Source organism: Bombus fervidus, chromosome 7, assembly GCF_041682495.2.
Source record: "Bombus fervidus isolate BK054 chromosome 7, iyBomFerv1, whole genome shotgun sequence".
In the NCBI taxonomy this organism is placed as follows: Eukaryota; Metazoa; Arthropoda; class Insecta; order Hymenoptera; family Apidae; genus Bombus; species Bombus fervidus.
The window spans coordinates 11,978,390-11,993,430 of NC_091523.1; the positions used below are offsets into that span (position 1 = coordinate 11,978,390).

The 15,041-nt window shown below is 41.1% G+C and overlaps 1 protein-coding gene across 4 annotated transcripts in view; it reads right to left on the bottom strand.

The window, feature by feature from the left end:
- LOC139989447 (irregular chiasm C-roughest protein) overlaps positions 1-15,041 on the bottom strand; it is a 177,738-nt gene that overhangs the window by 15,655 nt on the left and 147,042 nt on the right. For all 4 annotated transcript variants that reach the window (XM_072007888.1, XM_072007889.1, XM_072007887.1 and 1 more), the window contains 4 exons: positions 5,239-5,439; positions 4,308-4,435; positions 1,915-2,066; positions 660-970 (listed from right to left, as the gene is read on the bottom strand). In XM_072007888.1, the coding sequence (XP_071863989.1) occupies positions 660-970; positions 1,915-2,066; positions 4,308-4,435; positions 5,239-5,439 (792 nt within the window). The remainder of the gene's footprint in view (positions 1-659; positions 971-1,914; positions 2,067-4,307; positions 4,436-5,238; positions 5,440-15,041) is intronic.

The following is a 15,041-nucleotide window of genomic DNA, read 5'->3' on the forward strand; positions in this document are numbered from 1 at the left end:
GACTGCGTCGAAGGCAAACCATAAATTGTACACAGGCAACGTTGGCTTCAGGGTTTTTCAGTCATAGGGTAATACTGCTAGCGTGCGGATCTGGATCAGCTCGATTATATTCCGAACTTTGTATTTACTCTTTAGTATTTAAAATATATATTTTCTACCTTACAATTTATCCACGCGTTCCTTTGTATTCACATGCATCTAATAACCTCAGCAAAACGTATATTCGATACAAATAAGTGTTGATTATGGTGGTCACTGAAGATCGAGATTTATCAATGCAATGGATAAATCACTGCTTAAATACTTTTGTCATCTCTGCGAAATATACATTGTACTAAATAGCTTTGTAATTTCTATATATATTAATAAAATTTGTGTTAAATTTTATACGTATGTGCATAAAATTGAAATCAAAAGCATTGAAATTATTCTTCTATTACTACGGGAAGAATGATATTCCTTTTATAACTGTTACGTAATGGCAAAATATTGTATGACGTGTCATAATGTGTTGAAAAAGTCGAGTACGATAGATGGACGAATACTTATGCATGATTGTAAAAAAAAAAAAAAAAAAAGAAAAAAACAAGAACAGAAAATAAGAAATGAATGTGGATATGAACTATGGGTATAAAGGAGAATTTCAATGGAAAAATTACTTTGACAACGCCTTCGTCGGGTACATATTGCACCCTCTGTGACACTATACTCGGTGACGCCCGGATGTAGATATTCGCGTAGCCCGTCAGCTCCGGAAAACCCGGTACGTGTGCCTTGCAAAAGTACCGTCCGGCTGTCTCGTGGTTCACCACCACGCTGATGTTCGGCGTGCTAGCGACCTGTCGCTCCGAGTCCTCATGGTACCAACGGATCTCCGGTGTTGGGTTTCCGTCGACGTCGCACTGCAAGATCTCCGTTGCGCCGTACTGCGTCTCCACGGAGATTGGCTGGTGTCGGAACTGTGGCCCGTCTGTGAAATTTAATTTTCACCTCATACAATTTTTCTAGATTGATATGTCAGGCAGCGAAAGAAAAGAATTTCTTTTCTACTTCTTCTAAACTGTTGTGATATCATATACGTATAATATTCGCAAACCGGCATGTACCGAATGAAACGCGCAACGATCAAAGATCTCTCGTGCGATTGAAGTAATATCATTAGCGAGATGTTATAATTTCACACGTGAAGCCGTTAGCAGTGTTAATAACGATACAGATAATTACGATACAAATGGTAATGAAAGAAATGAAATTCTACAGGTATTTGATTATTTTAAATTTTACAAGTTATATAATTATCCTATATAATAAAGAATTATGAAATCGTGAAAGAGGAACTTATAACTTGTAACTTTTCAATTTATTAATATCGTTATTTGATAAATTATTGCGCAAGAGAATTCTGATCGTACGTAGCTTCTATCACGCGTCGTTCGTTGTATCGTGTTTTATAGTACAAAGCTTTTAACACAAAGCAAGTCACGAAACGCGAATTTGGTTGGTCTGATCTTTTGAAGGAGGCGATGTTCACACACTGAAGAGAAGATCCATAAATCGAGAATACGATCCGTGAAGAACTATCTTCGAAAATATGACGGCAAATTTTCTCCTAAGAAGTCCAATTTATTCTCGGCCTCGGCTTTTGACAAGCGTTATCCCGAATTTCGCTGATGCCCGCCAACCGGATCCCGGCTAAATAACACGACGAAACGACGTCGAAGCACCCTTCCGGATGAACGAATGGGATAAAGAGAGGCCGAGTCAGCGAATACTAAACGCGTGCTTTCTTTCGTGTGGAGCAAATACACGCCGAAACGAAATTCTTCATACGAATCGTCAGCGTGATACGACTCGAAAATTATTCCTATTTCCCTTTCAGTCTTGATGTATATTTCACCTCGTTTGCATACTCACACGTGATATCCAGAGTCTCGGTATCCTCGCTCTTCCCGACATCGTTGTGAACCTCGCACTTTACAATCGCGTCGTGAAGATCGCGGGTTGCGTTGTGGATGATCATCTCCGTGGTGTAGTCGCCGATCACCTTTTTCTCGTTGATGAACCACCTAACGAATAAAAAGGATAGACCCTTGATGAGCGTGTAATTGCTGTATAATTTGCAGACGGCAGCTTTGCAAAAAGCTGCTGCTACCGGTCGATCGACACGACGAAAAAGTCTCAAGGAATAATTATGCATTTTTGAAAATTCTTCGCTGCTTCTTTCGATCTTCCTCTCCTTCTATCTCCTTCAATCTATTCTACAATTCGTTTTTCTTACCACGATCGTCTTTCGTTCTATAATACTCGAGCACGATTCTCCTCGTTCATTTTTCAGATTCGATCGATAGGAGTTTTCGGTCGGACCACAAAGGACGAAGGAAACGCGAGAACGATAACCCCCGTCGAATTAGTGGCGAGTCCTTTAGAAACGATCTTCGTCGAGAGATCGTGGTTTACGGCCGTTCTTCGGCCGCAAGATTTATCTCGTTCGCCGGTACAATCGATGAAAAGAGCGACGAGGATTGGTCCGGATGGCAATAAAAGCGGGGGAGAGGTGGTCTCTTTCAACCGGTCGAATCGCGTGCTCATATACGTTAGCAAAGAACCGAAGAAACTGAATGAAACGATCACGAAACTTTCGTGGCTCGTGTATCCTAGGAAGGATGCCTTTTTCTCGCACCTTTCGTAGTAGGTCACGTTCTAGCACCATCCAAGTCCCGTCGCTAATAGCACTCGGGTCTCTCGGCGTGACTCTTTACCTGGCTTTTATTATTTTCGCGAAATTACACGTCGTAGAAACTTCCGCCGTAAACGTCTTAAACAGTTGCTCGGAGATTCTAGCCGGCTTTTACGGTTTCGATTTCACACGAACCCGAGTAAATCGATGTTTCGTCGAGAGCTATACCTTAAACGAAACCATGTAAAAGTCTCTCGTCTATTTTCCTGTCACTGCTCGATTATTCTCGAATCGCACGGATACGAAAGTAAAGCCATTCACACTGGCCAGTATGGTTTCGCTTTCGTTTCGCGATCTCTGTTTTATCGGACTCGCTAGACAAACGGCACAACTGATATACGTCGACGTATACAAACTCGCGTACACTCGTATGCGCTCGCATAGAGAGATCGCTAGGACAGCGAAACAGACAACAAGGCAACGCGTAACGCAACGTACGACCTGTCAACATTGTCCTAAACTTTGCATTGTCCTCTCTTTGAAAGGAGTATCAATTATTTGCTTTCTACGAGCCACGACCGATTGCTTGCTAATTCTCCTTTTGTCTCCATGTGTGCTGGTCCACTCCGTTCTTTGATAAACCAATGCTACTCCCTTTCATCCGTCCCCTTCTGTTATCGTTAAAAATCCACGAATTAAGCATTTCCTAGCTTAGCGAATAGTAAAGTAGAATGATTTGTGTCGTCTAATCTTCGGTATCTTAAGATTCTATTTCAAACATTGCACGTTTTTTGCGTATTATGAGACAGCGTTAGTCTTTAATAGAGAAACGAATATACGGTATAGCTCGTGGTTCGTTATTGGAAAATTTATGCCGACAGAGTATATATCGATGTTCTCTTGGAAGGTAATTGATATACTTGGAACTTTGAGCGAATGACAAGTCCAATGGTTGTTGCTTCTATGATGCTGTTACAACTCTGTTTCGTATTCCATTTGCTATTTCGCCCATATTCTATTTGAAAACTAGAACGAATTGAAACTATGTTTCGTGTAATAATTTGAAATTGTGTTTTTGACGAAAGGATTGTTTGAAACTATATTAAATTCTGAGATTTATAATAAAATATATATTAAAATATAATATACATAAATAATATTCAAATAGAAGGTAAAATATATATCATTCAAGTCCTATGTATCAGTAACCAGATAATAGAAAACCTGAAACCTGTCGTTCAGTAATAACAATTATTTTAATCATATGGCGTAGTTGAAGCCCTTAATCCCTAAATACACTCGACATTCAAAGCAACGATGTTCTTTTTATAACGAACGTGCTAGAATTGGAGTAGCATGATCTATCAAGGAAGGAACGCTTGTATTGCCAAGCCGTCTACGCTCATCATGTACCGGTCTATCGTCGACGGACATGCAACCATGAAACCACCGACATCGACATCTGGCCACATGCAGCAACAACGCTCCAAATTCGACGAGCGCTCTTGTAGCGGGTATCGATCATAGAAGGATATCGTTTGCGTCTCTTGCCAAATGGGAGGGATATACGTAGAGGAAGGGTGCATGGAAGCAGGGAGGTAGTCGCGTTACTCGCGCGTTTTCCACTCACCTATACTCGACATTCGGTGGATTCGCCTCGGCGCGACATTTGAAACGGAGCTCGCTACCCTCCACGATGCGGCCATTCTTGCCCAGGCCCGACCGGATTCTCAGAGACACTTTCGGCGCGTAGCGTACCTGAAACACGAGATACGAAGCGTTCGATATGGATACGCGTCGAATGCGATTCAGAGGGGGAGAAGAGAGATGCTTGAAATGTCACGCGAGCCGATGCTCAAATTTTCATGACCATCGTCGTCGCGTCGATCGATCGGCTCTCCGGTTCGCGTCGGCTCGCGTGACACTCTCGAATACCACAAGCCGCCGTTGCACTTTATTTTCTGTCGTCGGACGTAATTTCTCGGCAATTAATATCGCGCGTTGACAAGTCGGTAAGTAAATGATGTAGCTGGCAACCTGCAACCACGCAACGTATCATCGTTTGGTAGCCCGTATACCCGTCATGTCCGAAGCTGTACAGCTCGCGCGACACACAGGGAGAGTTACGACCTCGTCATCGTGAATCATTAACATCGTCGCGAAAAGTAGCGAAACGATCTTCTCTTTGTCGGCGTCTCTTGATTCTCTTTCCCTTCTGGTAGGTAGCCTGGTGAAACGAAAACCGCAGAGCTCCCATTGTTCGGAGGAAGAAAGCAGAAACCCGGGCCAGCAGGGGGTCAGAGCTTATCCTCTCTCTGTCGGATAGCGATTACGCCGCAGACCAGTTTTCGGGACGCGACATTAATTATTCTTTAGCTCGTTACCGCGTTTCTGGCCGAGTTCGCGCGCTGCTGCTATGTTAACCTGGTTTCTCTTTTTTAAAAATGAATTGTCAGAAAAAAGTGCGCGTAAGCTACCCGCCCCAAAACTATCAAAGTCGACGTTTCAATGGTGTTTGATGGCCCAATTTTCCGCGGTCCCTTTCTCTCGTTTTCACTTACCTCGACGCGCAGTTTCGCATTCTGCGGCGTGCGGTCGGCCGCGTTCTGACTTTGGCACGTGAACGTCGTGTTGTCGTGGTCCTTTCGCGGCATTACCCTCAGGATGGATTTCACCGTGTACAAGGGGCCGTCGTCGAATAATTCTTTCGTCGTTTTGATGCCTCTGTGCAGCACGTTCCCCAGCCCGTCGATCCATGTTATCTGTAATTAAACGGCGATTAATTGGATCGAGGATCAAATTTCGATGTGGGCGATCAGTGTTTTAGTGTTTCGCCAATTCTACTCGAATAGTAGGCGGCAGATGCAACAGCGAATGAATAATAGGAAACCTATTAATCTGATATCGAGGTTGGTTATCTAATCCGATTAACGAGTTAAGAAAGCAGCTGCGCGAAACAGGAAGCTGGAAAGTTCGAGTTGCCAGATTGTTTATTTTTCGAGAATTCGTTCTTCCAAAGTGTGTTTTCCAGACAATGTGATGTCACGGAACTTGAACTTCGAAATGCATGAGAGATTTTACCAACTTCATTCGTACTTAAAGCGGTACTCAATTATTCACACGTTAATACGTTTTACAGTTTTACCGTGATTATCTCGTGTGTATATCTCTACTTAAATTCAACTTGATCGAAAGTCGAAGAAGTTTATCAACGATATACAAGGTATTTTGCAATTGGGAATGGAACCGGGAAAAGGGTAATTTTGCATGAAAAAGTAAGTTGCAAGTATAGCGTATTCGCGTACGATTAATTTCATTACTTTGTAACGAACGAAATTTAATTTCACAAATATTTCAAGGGAATTGTACGCTCAGCCGAATGGAAATAGTTTCAACAGTCTCTAAAGTAATAAAATTTATTTTTTAATCTCCTGCATCATCGCGTGCTCTTTGATATGAAAACGCACAGTGAGATATGTTATCACTGTTATCAAACGAATATTCCGAATCAATTGCCTACCGCGAAAACAAAGATTCAAGTATACGAAAAATATTTTATTTCACGTTTTCGATTTGTCTTTCCCTGCAAAATCACCCTGTATTATATTCAGCCAGTTTAAAGCTTGCCCTATATCAATCGCAACAGTGCTCTCCCGAAAAATGATAGTTCGTTGTTTTAAACTGCCACAAACTGCCAACTCATTCGTCTTCCCTAACGAATACCAGTTACCACCTACTTTGCCGCGCTCTCGATCATTAATTTAAAGGCAGTTGGCTCGTTTCAGCAAGAGATCCGTCGGATTTTCCGAGTGCAGCTTATCGACCGAACAGAGGAAGAATGCGTCAGAAGTCGAGGTTGAACACATTCAAGAGGGATGAGAGAGAACCGGGATGGGCCGCGCATATCGGAAGTTATTTCATTATAACGGATTCCGTCATATATTTTATTCAATAATTCGGCTACGATCGATCCTCTTGATCGGGTTTCTAACAGGCCAGCAAGTAGTTCGGATCCCTCGGCTTCCACGTAGCTTCCGGCAACCGCGAGATTCATCTGCGGCTCTCGCTTTCCAAACTTTCGAATTTTCTTCGGAATTAATTCAGCCTGCAGCCGACTTGATTGAAAATCCCTTCTCGTCCCGTGCCGATCCACCAGATGTATATATATATATGCATAGAGCACCGTGACACTTTTCTTTTGTTTTTTTCTTTCACCTTCAGTCGACTGGTTTTTCTGGAAACACGCGCGAATCTCGTTGTTGGAACGATTCCGCGAAACGACGATGATATCGTTTCTCCGATATCACGCCTGGAATGCCTAAGTTCGTAGCGGCGATTCCAGCGAGCGGAGATCGATCTAATCGGTTCTAATTAGAAATCTCGTGCCGCTGGGGCAACCTGGCTCGACACCGATACCGATATTTCCGATCAGAAACGCTACTCCGCAGTTTCGTGTAATCGACGCTAATCTGGGATTTCGTGGCTGGATTTCTATCTTCTAGTTAGTATTCTTGGTGTTACGCTATGTATAGGAGGTTATATGTAGATAATAATGTTATACTACTTCTTATGGTAGAGACGAGCGACAAAATTTTTTCTTTTGCATTTTTTAATGCAAGATTAATATGCTATCAAGAGTATAGTTATTAGTAGACTGCAAACATCATTAAATTCTGATGGATATAAATAAAGAAGTTAGATAGAGATTTACGTTACTTGCTACGAGTGTTTTGAATATTTTATATATTTTTGCATATTATGCGCATCCTGTGCGTTTTTGCACCTTTAATATTTCTATAAATGCTCGGGAAATAAATTCTCGCAGTCTGGCTATTAGCAACGTCAAGAAGCGCTACTGGATTATTGTTACCAGAAGCCTTTTTTTTTTTTTTTTGTTAGAAAGTTATGAATATCCCGATAAGAGGAAAAAATGAACTGATGCCTCTAGGAAAAATAGAGTGGAAACGGATAGCTTTTCCCTGTATATAAGGAATAATATAAATTATTCTTTCTTTAAAAGCCTTGAAGTAATATCCATATTGGAAGGGTTAAGTTACCATAATCTGTATTGCATTTCAGTGTTTAATAATTTTCTCTCGCTACCAGGAGTGCTAACTTGCACGTGGCAAAAAGTATGGCCTGCTTTCCTAATTTGTCCAAAGTGTAATGTACTTGACAGCAGATAAAATTTAAATATAGCAGTAATATCTTAAAAGATCAACGATGCTGGTGTGATATTATTTCCACCAGATTGTAGATAAAGAAGCGAATATAATACGATTACGCGACCCATTTGCACGGAACTGAAACTGTTGCACGAATTCTTCGTAGGTAAACTTTCATCATCACCGTCGGCGAGTAATTTGCAATTAACTAGGGGCGCGATTAAAACGATACTAAATCGGGAAGAAAATCGGCCGACGCGTCGGCTCCAGCCGATTTCGGACGAAACCGCGGAAATAATGAGCTGCATGCAATCTAGCACGAAGCTTCAACGATCGAGCCACTGTTCGACTATCCAGATAATGAAAGTGTACTCGTCAAAGTACGAATCACCGAAAAAAAATCTCACTATTGCCTATTAGACGAACATCGATGCACACTTTCCCTACGGCTCTTCTATTATTCCTCTAGGCAATACGATGATATACGGCTAACCGCGTCTATGTATCGATGCGTGTTGGCGTATGCACCTCTACGTACGGGAAGCAAGCACTGCTCTGCCGTAGCTGCACCGACGCGAATCGATCGTATCGTCTATAATTAGGCATGCTGCATCAATGCTCCTGTACTCTCATATCACTTGGAGTTACGATTCGCTTTGCTCGAATATTATTTACGATACCTGGCGCGATAGCGCGGAACCAACCGCGTTGTTACAACGCGTTATAATTTTAATAAACGTGGCGCAATTACGACGGAAGAGTCGCGGACAGGGAGAAAGAATGAGGAAAGAACCGAGCTATGGAAGAAAACGAGAGGAAAAAGAAATAATGATGCAAGATCTTCAGCACTGGATGGACGGTCTTTGAAATTTCTTTCGTCGCTCGATGAATATTCGATGAGCAGGTTCCACCTCTTGGCAACGAACTTTTCTTGCATCTTCACCTCGGAAAATATACGTTCTTCTCTTCGCGCCCTTACGTACGACTTCTTTGAGAACGGTCGCCGACTTAATTCCAGCTGCGTCGGCGATTGTGGCACTGGCCATCCTATCCGATGAATCTTCCTTCTCGAGCGAACAATAACAGTAGAAAATGTCGCGAGGAAAAAATTAAAGGATACTTCTTATTCCTATTTTGTGACGTAAATTGTTAAAGAAAGCGCGCAATCAAGATGATTTCTCCGGTGATTTCTTAATTTTTCCGGCGAGACTCGTTTAACGCCACTTTTCTCAACGACTGTGACAAAGATGACGATTACGAGTTCGCGGATAAATTCATTTGGTTCGTTTTAATTAGAAAATTTTCAGAATCCACGAATCCAGATTTCTGTGGTATACCACCGTTTCTTCGAATTGCCGCGCGTATTTCATTTACGGTTGCAGTGGACGAAAGATGATCGACATTCGCGGGTACGTTCGTATTATCATTATAAGCGTTAATAGATCAGTCTCACCCTAAATAAATGTACCGTGAACCAGCCGCGTTCCGTTCACCTATTCTTCCGTTCAACGATTTTTTACGACCTAAATAACGATGTGAACGCGACAGCCTGAACGCGGTCTTCCCTTTTTGCAAAACCGTGTCTCCGTAACCTTGGCTCCGCTCGTTTATTTCCAGACTAGCCTCCCCTAACGCCCTTATATTTTTATAAATCCACGTAAGCGGTTAATTCCGTCTAATGTTCCCCCGCAGGTTCGTTAAAGGATACTTCATACGCTTTTATAGAAATACTTAAGAACCAGAAAAGAGAACGCGGAGGATGATTCCGCGGAGGGTTGAGTTGCTTCTACTTTCGAATATTTGTACAGTACTTGCCATTTAAAAGTAGTTTCAGAGGTTGGAAGAGAGGAATTTGTATCATGAAATTCCGCTTATTAAAAAATTTTAATCAAATACATAATTTTAAGGGTAGTTAGTTTTCAGATGAATATCGGCGATAGAATTTAGAAAGCAATTTCTTGTCTAACTTTTGACAAAAAAAGTGACAAGATTTATGAGATAATCTGACAAGAAAGAGAAAAAATCGCTAGATCGTTGTTCTAAATATAATAATTTTTTTAAGAAAATCCTTTAATCAATTGATTCTAGACCTGTAATTGTAGGCAAAATATTACTAAATATATACATAAAAGAATTTAGAAGCTATAAGGGGAACAAAGGTTAAAACTGTAAGAGAATTATTTTAAACGTTGATTAATGAAGTGATAGACAGTACAAAATAGGTATATCGAAAAATTATTTCGCAAGATCAACTATTTTAAAATATCGACTATTCTGAATGAATCGATATCCTTTTAGCAAATTACCAATAGTATCTTCAGCTCAAACTCTATTTCAGAATTAACGACAGATTTAAAATAATAGCAAGTATTTTTATATTTATTATTGTTATTCATAGAGGATAATCGAAAACGTTTGCACGATACTGTATATCCGAGATTGTAAAAGAAATAGACACGTGTGACTTCGGTTATAATTAGAGCAGCTTTGTGTAATTTATATCTCGAAATTCGTGTGAATTAATTTACAAACTTTACGAAACACTATCTCTCATTCGGACAATTTGTCACAAAAGCTACAAGCTCGCAATGGACGATATCGTATTCATTAGTCGCTAACATCGCCTCCGTGAGAGTCATCGAAATAGCAACGTCACGTGTATCCCTGCGGAGCCAAGTCGTTCGTCTTTATCATGACGCCTTTATCGATGTTAATTGGGAAACCAAAGCGAGAGATAGCGCGCGATCCCGCCATCAATTCAACGTCTCCTAGAAGAACTTTTTTTTGTTCGGTGACCTTTTATTCCAACGAACCTTCTCTGGCATTCAACGTGGACGGTAATTAAATAGAGTCGACAGAGAAAAGCAACGGTCGACAAGGAAAAACAACGCTCGTACAATATCCAGCCGTTCAACGTGGCTTCTAGTTAGTTCATGACGTTGTTTATTCTCAAATACCCACGGGAAATTATTAGCTAGCCGTTCGACAGTCGAACGAAAATGACCCTAGTTTCTGTACAAGTCGCGACGGTGTACACTGACGTTGATGAATAATTCGAAAGTTGTTTCTATTGATAAATAGAACCGACAAGATCCGTTGGAAAGCTGGAAATATCAGTTCAAATTACGAGAGACGAAATCGAATCGGACGGATAGCTGGAAACATCAACGACGATCCTCTTCATCCTCTGTCCCCACCAGCCTCAGACGGCTTTGCGTTTAATTGCACCCCGCCGAGTAATTTGATCGAATAAATTGGCTTCGCGTCTCTTCCTAACGAGCAGCTTTCTACTTCAACAGTTGGCGAATTAGAACTTTCGGCTAGCGTGCTTGTTTTTGGGCACCCGACAGATCGACCCAGCTGTCGGAACGTCACGTCGCGAGTTTTATGGAAATGCGTGCGCTCTCGCGGATTGTCGCTAGAATTTTCCTGTTCTCTACATTCCCTCCCCCCCCACCCTAATGACAGACCTACATCTACATAGTTATGTGTAGACTTCGAAACTAATCGTCAACATTTTCTCCTTCCTATAATAGAAGTTTTGCACGATTGTTCATTGTCTGTGACTCAGCTTCAAGTGTTAGGAGCGCGTGCTTGAAATTAGAATGTGAAAGAAAAGTTTATGAACACGTATACGATGCGAACAGCGAAGATTATACAATAGAGAAAGAAAGAATGGATGAATATTAGAATATAGAACGGTGCATGAAAGTATTTGAACGCTCGTTCAAACTTTGCAATAAATATCCTTAATTTTATATACATTTTATATCATAATCATGATAGTCATGCCTCATTATGACTCGTGAAATTTGAAAAAGTTTCGTACAACATACATAATACACTCATAAAAATTTCCCACGTTAAGTGTTCGAAGACTTTCGCAAGCCACTGTATAGTATGGAAGATATTAGGTTGTCCGAAAAGTGTCTTTCTTTTACAGACACGTCTTTTACAACGACGCATCTTTATACAAACATGAAACCTAATCTGTCGAACGTTGTAATCTTTATCCTGATAGAACAAATTTGATCATAGGTAATTCGATAAAGTAATATAAAATGAAAAATGTCGTGCATCCATTATTTCCCTATAAAATGAAAGAAACTTTTCTAATACTTGTCTGAGTTATTTTTTCTTCCATGTATGTCGCATCGTACAGTTCGAGCTGGCTGTATTTTCACTCTAACGTTAAAACCTTTCTAAAAATACGGCAAGAAAAAATTCTAAAACTGTATAGTCGAGCCTCATTAAGCAGACGTAGACTGGTCGAAAAAGGTATTCGTAGTAACGAAGGAACAAAGTTCATCGGGTTTCATTAGATACGAATCGAGTCGCGCGCGACAAACCCGTAAAGCAGCCAGCTGGCCGGCAAAAACGACTGTTTGCCCTCCTAATGAAATTAATTATCTAGCCTGGCGTCATCGAGCGACGTACGCGTGTTACACCGTTATAATTGCCGGTGCTCGTCTCGACGGGTCTCGTGTAACTGTTTTCAGCCGTGAAAGGAAAGCAAGCGTGTGGGTGTGCGCTTGACATTAGCAGACGGCGAATGGAAACGGTTTCTCCCATAAATTCAGGGAGTCTTCCATCGTGGTAAAAGCCGTAGCAAGAACTTCTTTCCCAACACGGTACACGAATTGTCCGTATAGTCAACGAGCCTCGGCTTCGCGTTGGAACGTGTCGCGCAACGAATACACGTTGAACTTACGCGACAGTTTACCGAACGTCAGCCGATATTCCAGGCACTACGTTTCTCCAGATATTTCAAGATTATTATAAAAATGCATTACGCTCTACGAAGGATGAGTCAGAGAAAAAAGTTCACGCGCTTTCCTATCAAAGTGCGAGTGTCAGCCTGTTATTTGTAATCTCTTCCCTTCCTTTCTTCCTTTCTTCTTTTTATATTTTACTATAATCTGGTGTGTGCTCTTTATTAAATGGAATGACGTTTATCGTTGATTATGGATGTATGCAAGTAAGAAGCTTTCTCTTAACGTTGATATGTAATTACTGGCTAAGAATATAGCACGGTTTGATCAATTGCACTTGCATCTGTAGCTACTTTTGTTATTAATTTCGCCTTTTTCTTCCATTTCTGACTTCGAATTTTAACAAGAACGTTCTCTATGATACTAAAGCACTAAGCGAATTTCTTTTTAATTTTTGGATCGTACAGAACACGTAGACATTTCGTATTCAAAGTACATTTCGTTCGTTCGTCAACAATATATCTCAGAGAGAAGGCACGAGTTACGTCTCTTACAGGTGCTACAACCGTTCGTAAAAGCAGTAAGTCACTTTAAATATTCTATGATATTCCAACCACGATTGTTAGCTGCTACGAAACCCACTAAATATCCCAAGCACCTAACGTAGCCCGACATTTCCATCATGGCGTTACGCATAAAACGCTCGTAGTAATAGCGGCGAACAAATATCGCGTTCATTTCATTGGGTGCAATTGGCTCGTATCCAGAGGTCGAACGAATCGTGCTCGTCCAACTCCAACAGGGGTGGCTAATTTTTATCGGACCTTTCGTTCTCGAGACTGGGATTCTTTCTAATGAAACCTCCGCCTTTGGTCCCTTATGAATGTATGCAGGAGCTACCGGGATGTTTTTCTTTCCTTAAATTCGTCCTATTTGCATAGGTTGGGAATAAGAAGCGGCGAAAGGTCGGCGGAAAACGTTTTCCTTTGATCTTGTACCCCATCCCGCCAGCCATAATAGAATTAAGAACGCGACAGCGATATTAAAATTTTGTTTCGAGAGAAACTTGGCGATGCTTCTCGCGGCAAGTTTCCGCAACAATATGAAAGAAATTCACGGAACTGAGAAAAGTTACGAGGAAATGAAAGAGAAGAGGTGGCTGCCTTTCGAGAGAGGGTGGAACGAAGAGAAAGATCGGGGTTGGTCGGCCGTGTTCGAGAGCGCCAACGGCGTCGATGGAAAAATCACGGAAGCCTCGCGATAATTGAAACTGGTCCGGAATCACGGCGAGTCGATGCAACGGCTAAAATACGAGAGAGCAGCTGCTTAATATTAACTTTTGAATTACACGACAAAGACGAGCGGCAATCCTGTGCTCTCGAGGGTCAGAGGGTCCGGCTGATTTATTCACCCACTGAAAATTCATGAATTCATACAACGACCAAATAGGGACGCGTTCTAATCCTATATTTCGCTCTAACGGCTAATTAACGGGCGCGCGATGCTTAACTTCAGGAACGATCGCAGCAAATACAGTTCATCGACTAGTTTTTTGTCTTGTTTGGTAATACAGAAATTGAAAAAGAAAAGAAGAAATTCGTGGAAATCGGGTCGGTGAAATTCATGGAACTTTTGTATTTAACATCGAAACCGTAACATCCGCCCTTCTAAAATTGTTTAACATAAAGAAACGTTTATCGAAAAATCTGCATCCGGCTTGGATTTTGGAAAAATACACGAGTGCCGGTATTTCGTTGAAAGATAAATCGCGAGCGAGTTTTCCGTTAAATCAGTTACTTGATCCGGAAGATCCGGTATTTCAGAGAGGAAACTAAAAAATCTTCTTATTGGAATCGAAACTTTTTATTATGGATTTTTAAGTTCAAGACTATTTGACATGCGCCATTTATTCACGTACACAACCTGCGGTTATAATCGCTGCGATTCATTTTACGAAGATTACATTTTATTAGGACTAGCCGGAGAATGAGTTTGTATCGTTTGTAGAATATGAGATTGTATCGTATCTACACACACGATATGGTTATACCAAGCCGATGAATTTGCAAGGCACCTATAAAATTATATCTTTCTAGATATTTATAAAACGACTACTCCGACTAAATAACTCGAGTCGTTTCAAACTCGTTAGAAACCGGTTATTTTTAATTACCTCCATGATTTTGATAAATCAGCCTCCTGTCGTATTTCTTTCTTCCCTTTTATTATTTTCTTTTTTTTTTTTTTGCTTTTTCGCGAATATCTTTACCGTTACGAGATGTTACAACGTGGTCAAGTAAAAATAATTCACCAGATCGTTCGAGCGATAGCAGGCAAATCATTCGAGGATATCGGCGGTATCTCTGGCTCGCTGGTAATCGATACAGACGCTGTTAGTCGTAACAAACGTTATTTGTAATCGCGATTGTTCAACCACGGGGGAATAAATGCCACTTTTCGTTTCTCTCATTCTCCTTCGCAATAGCT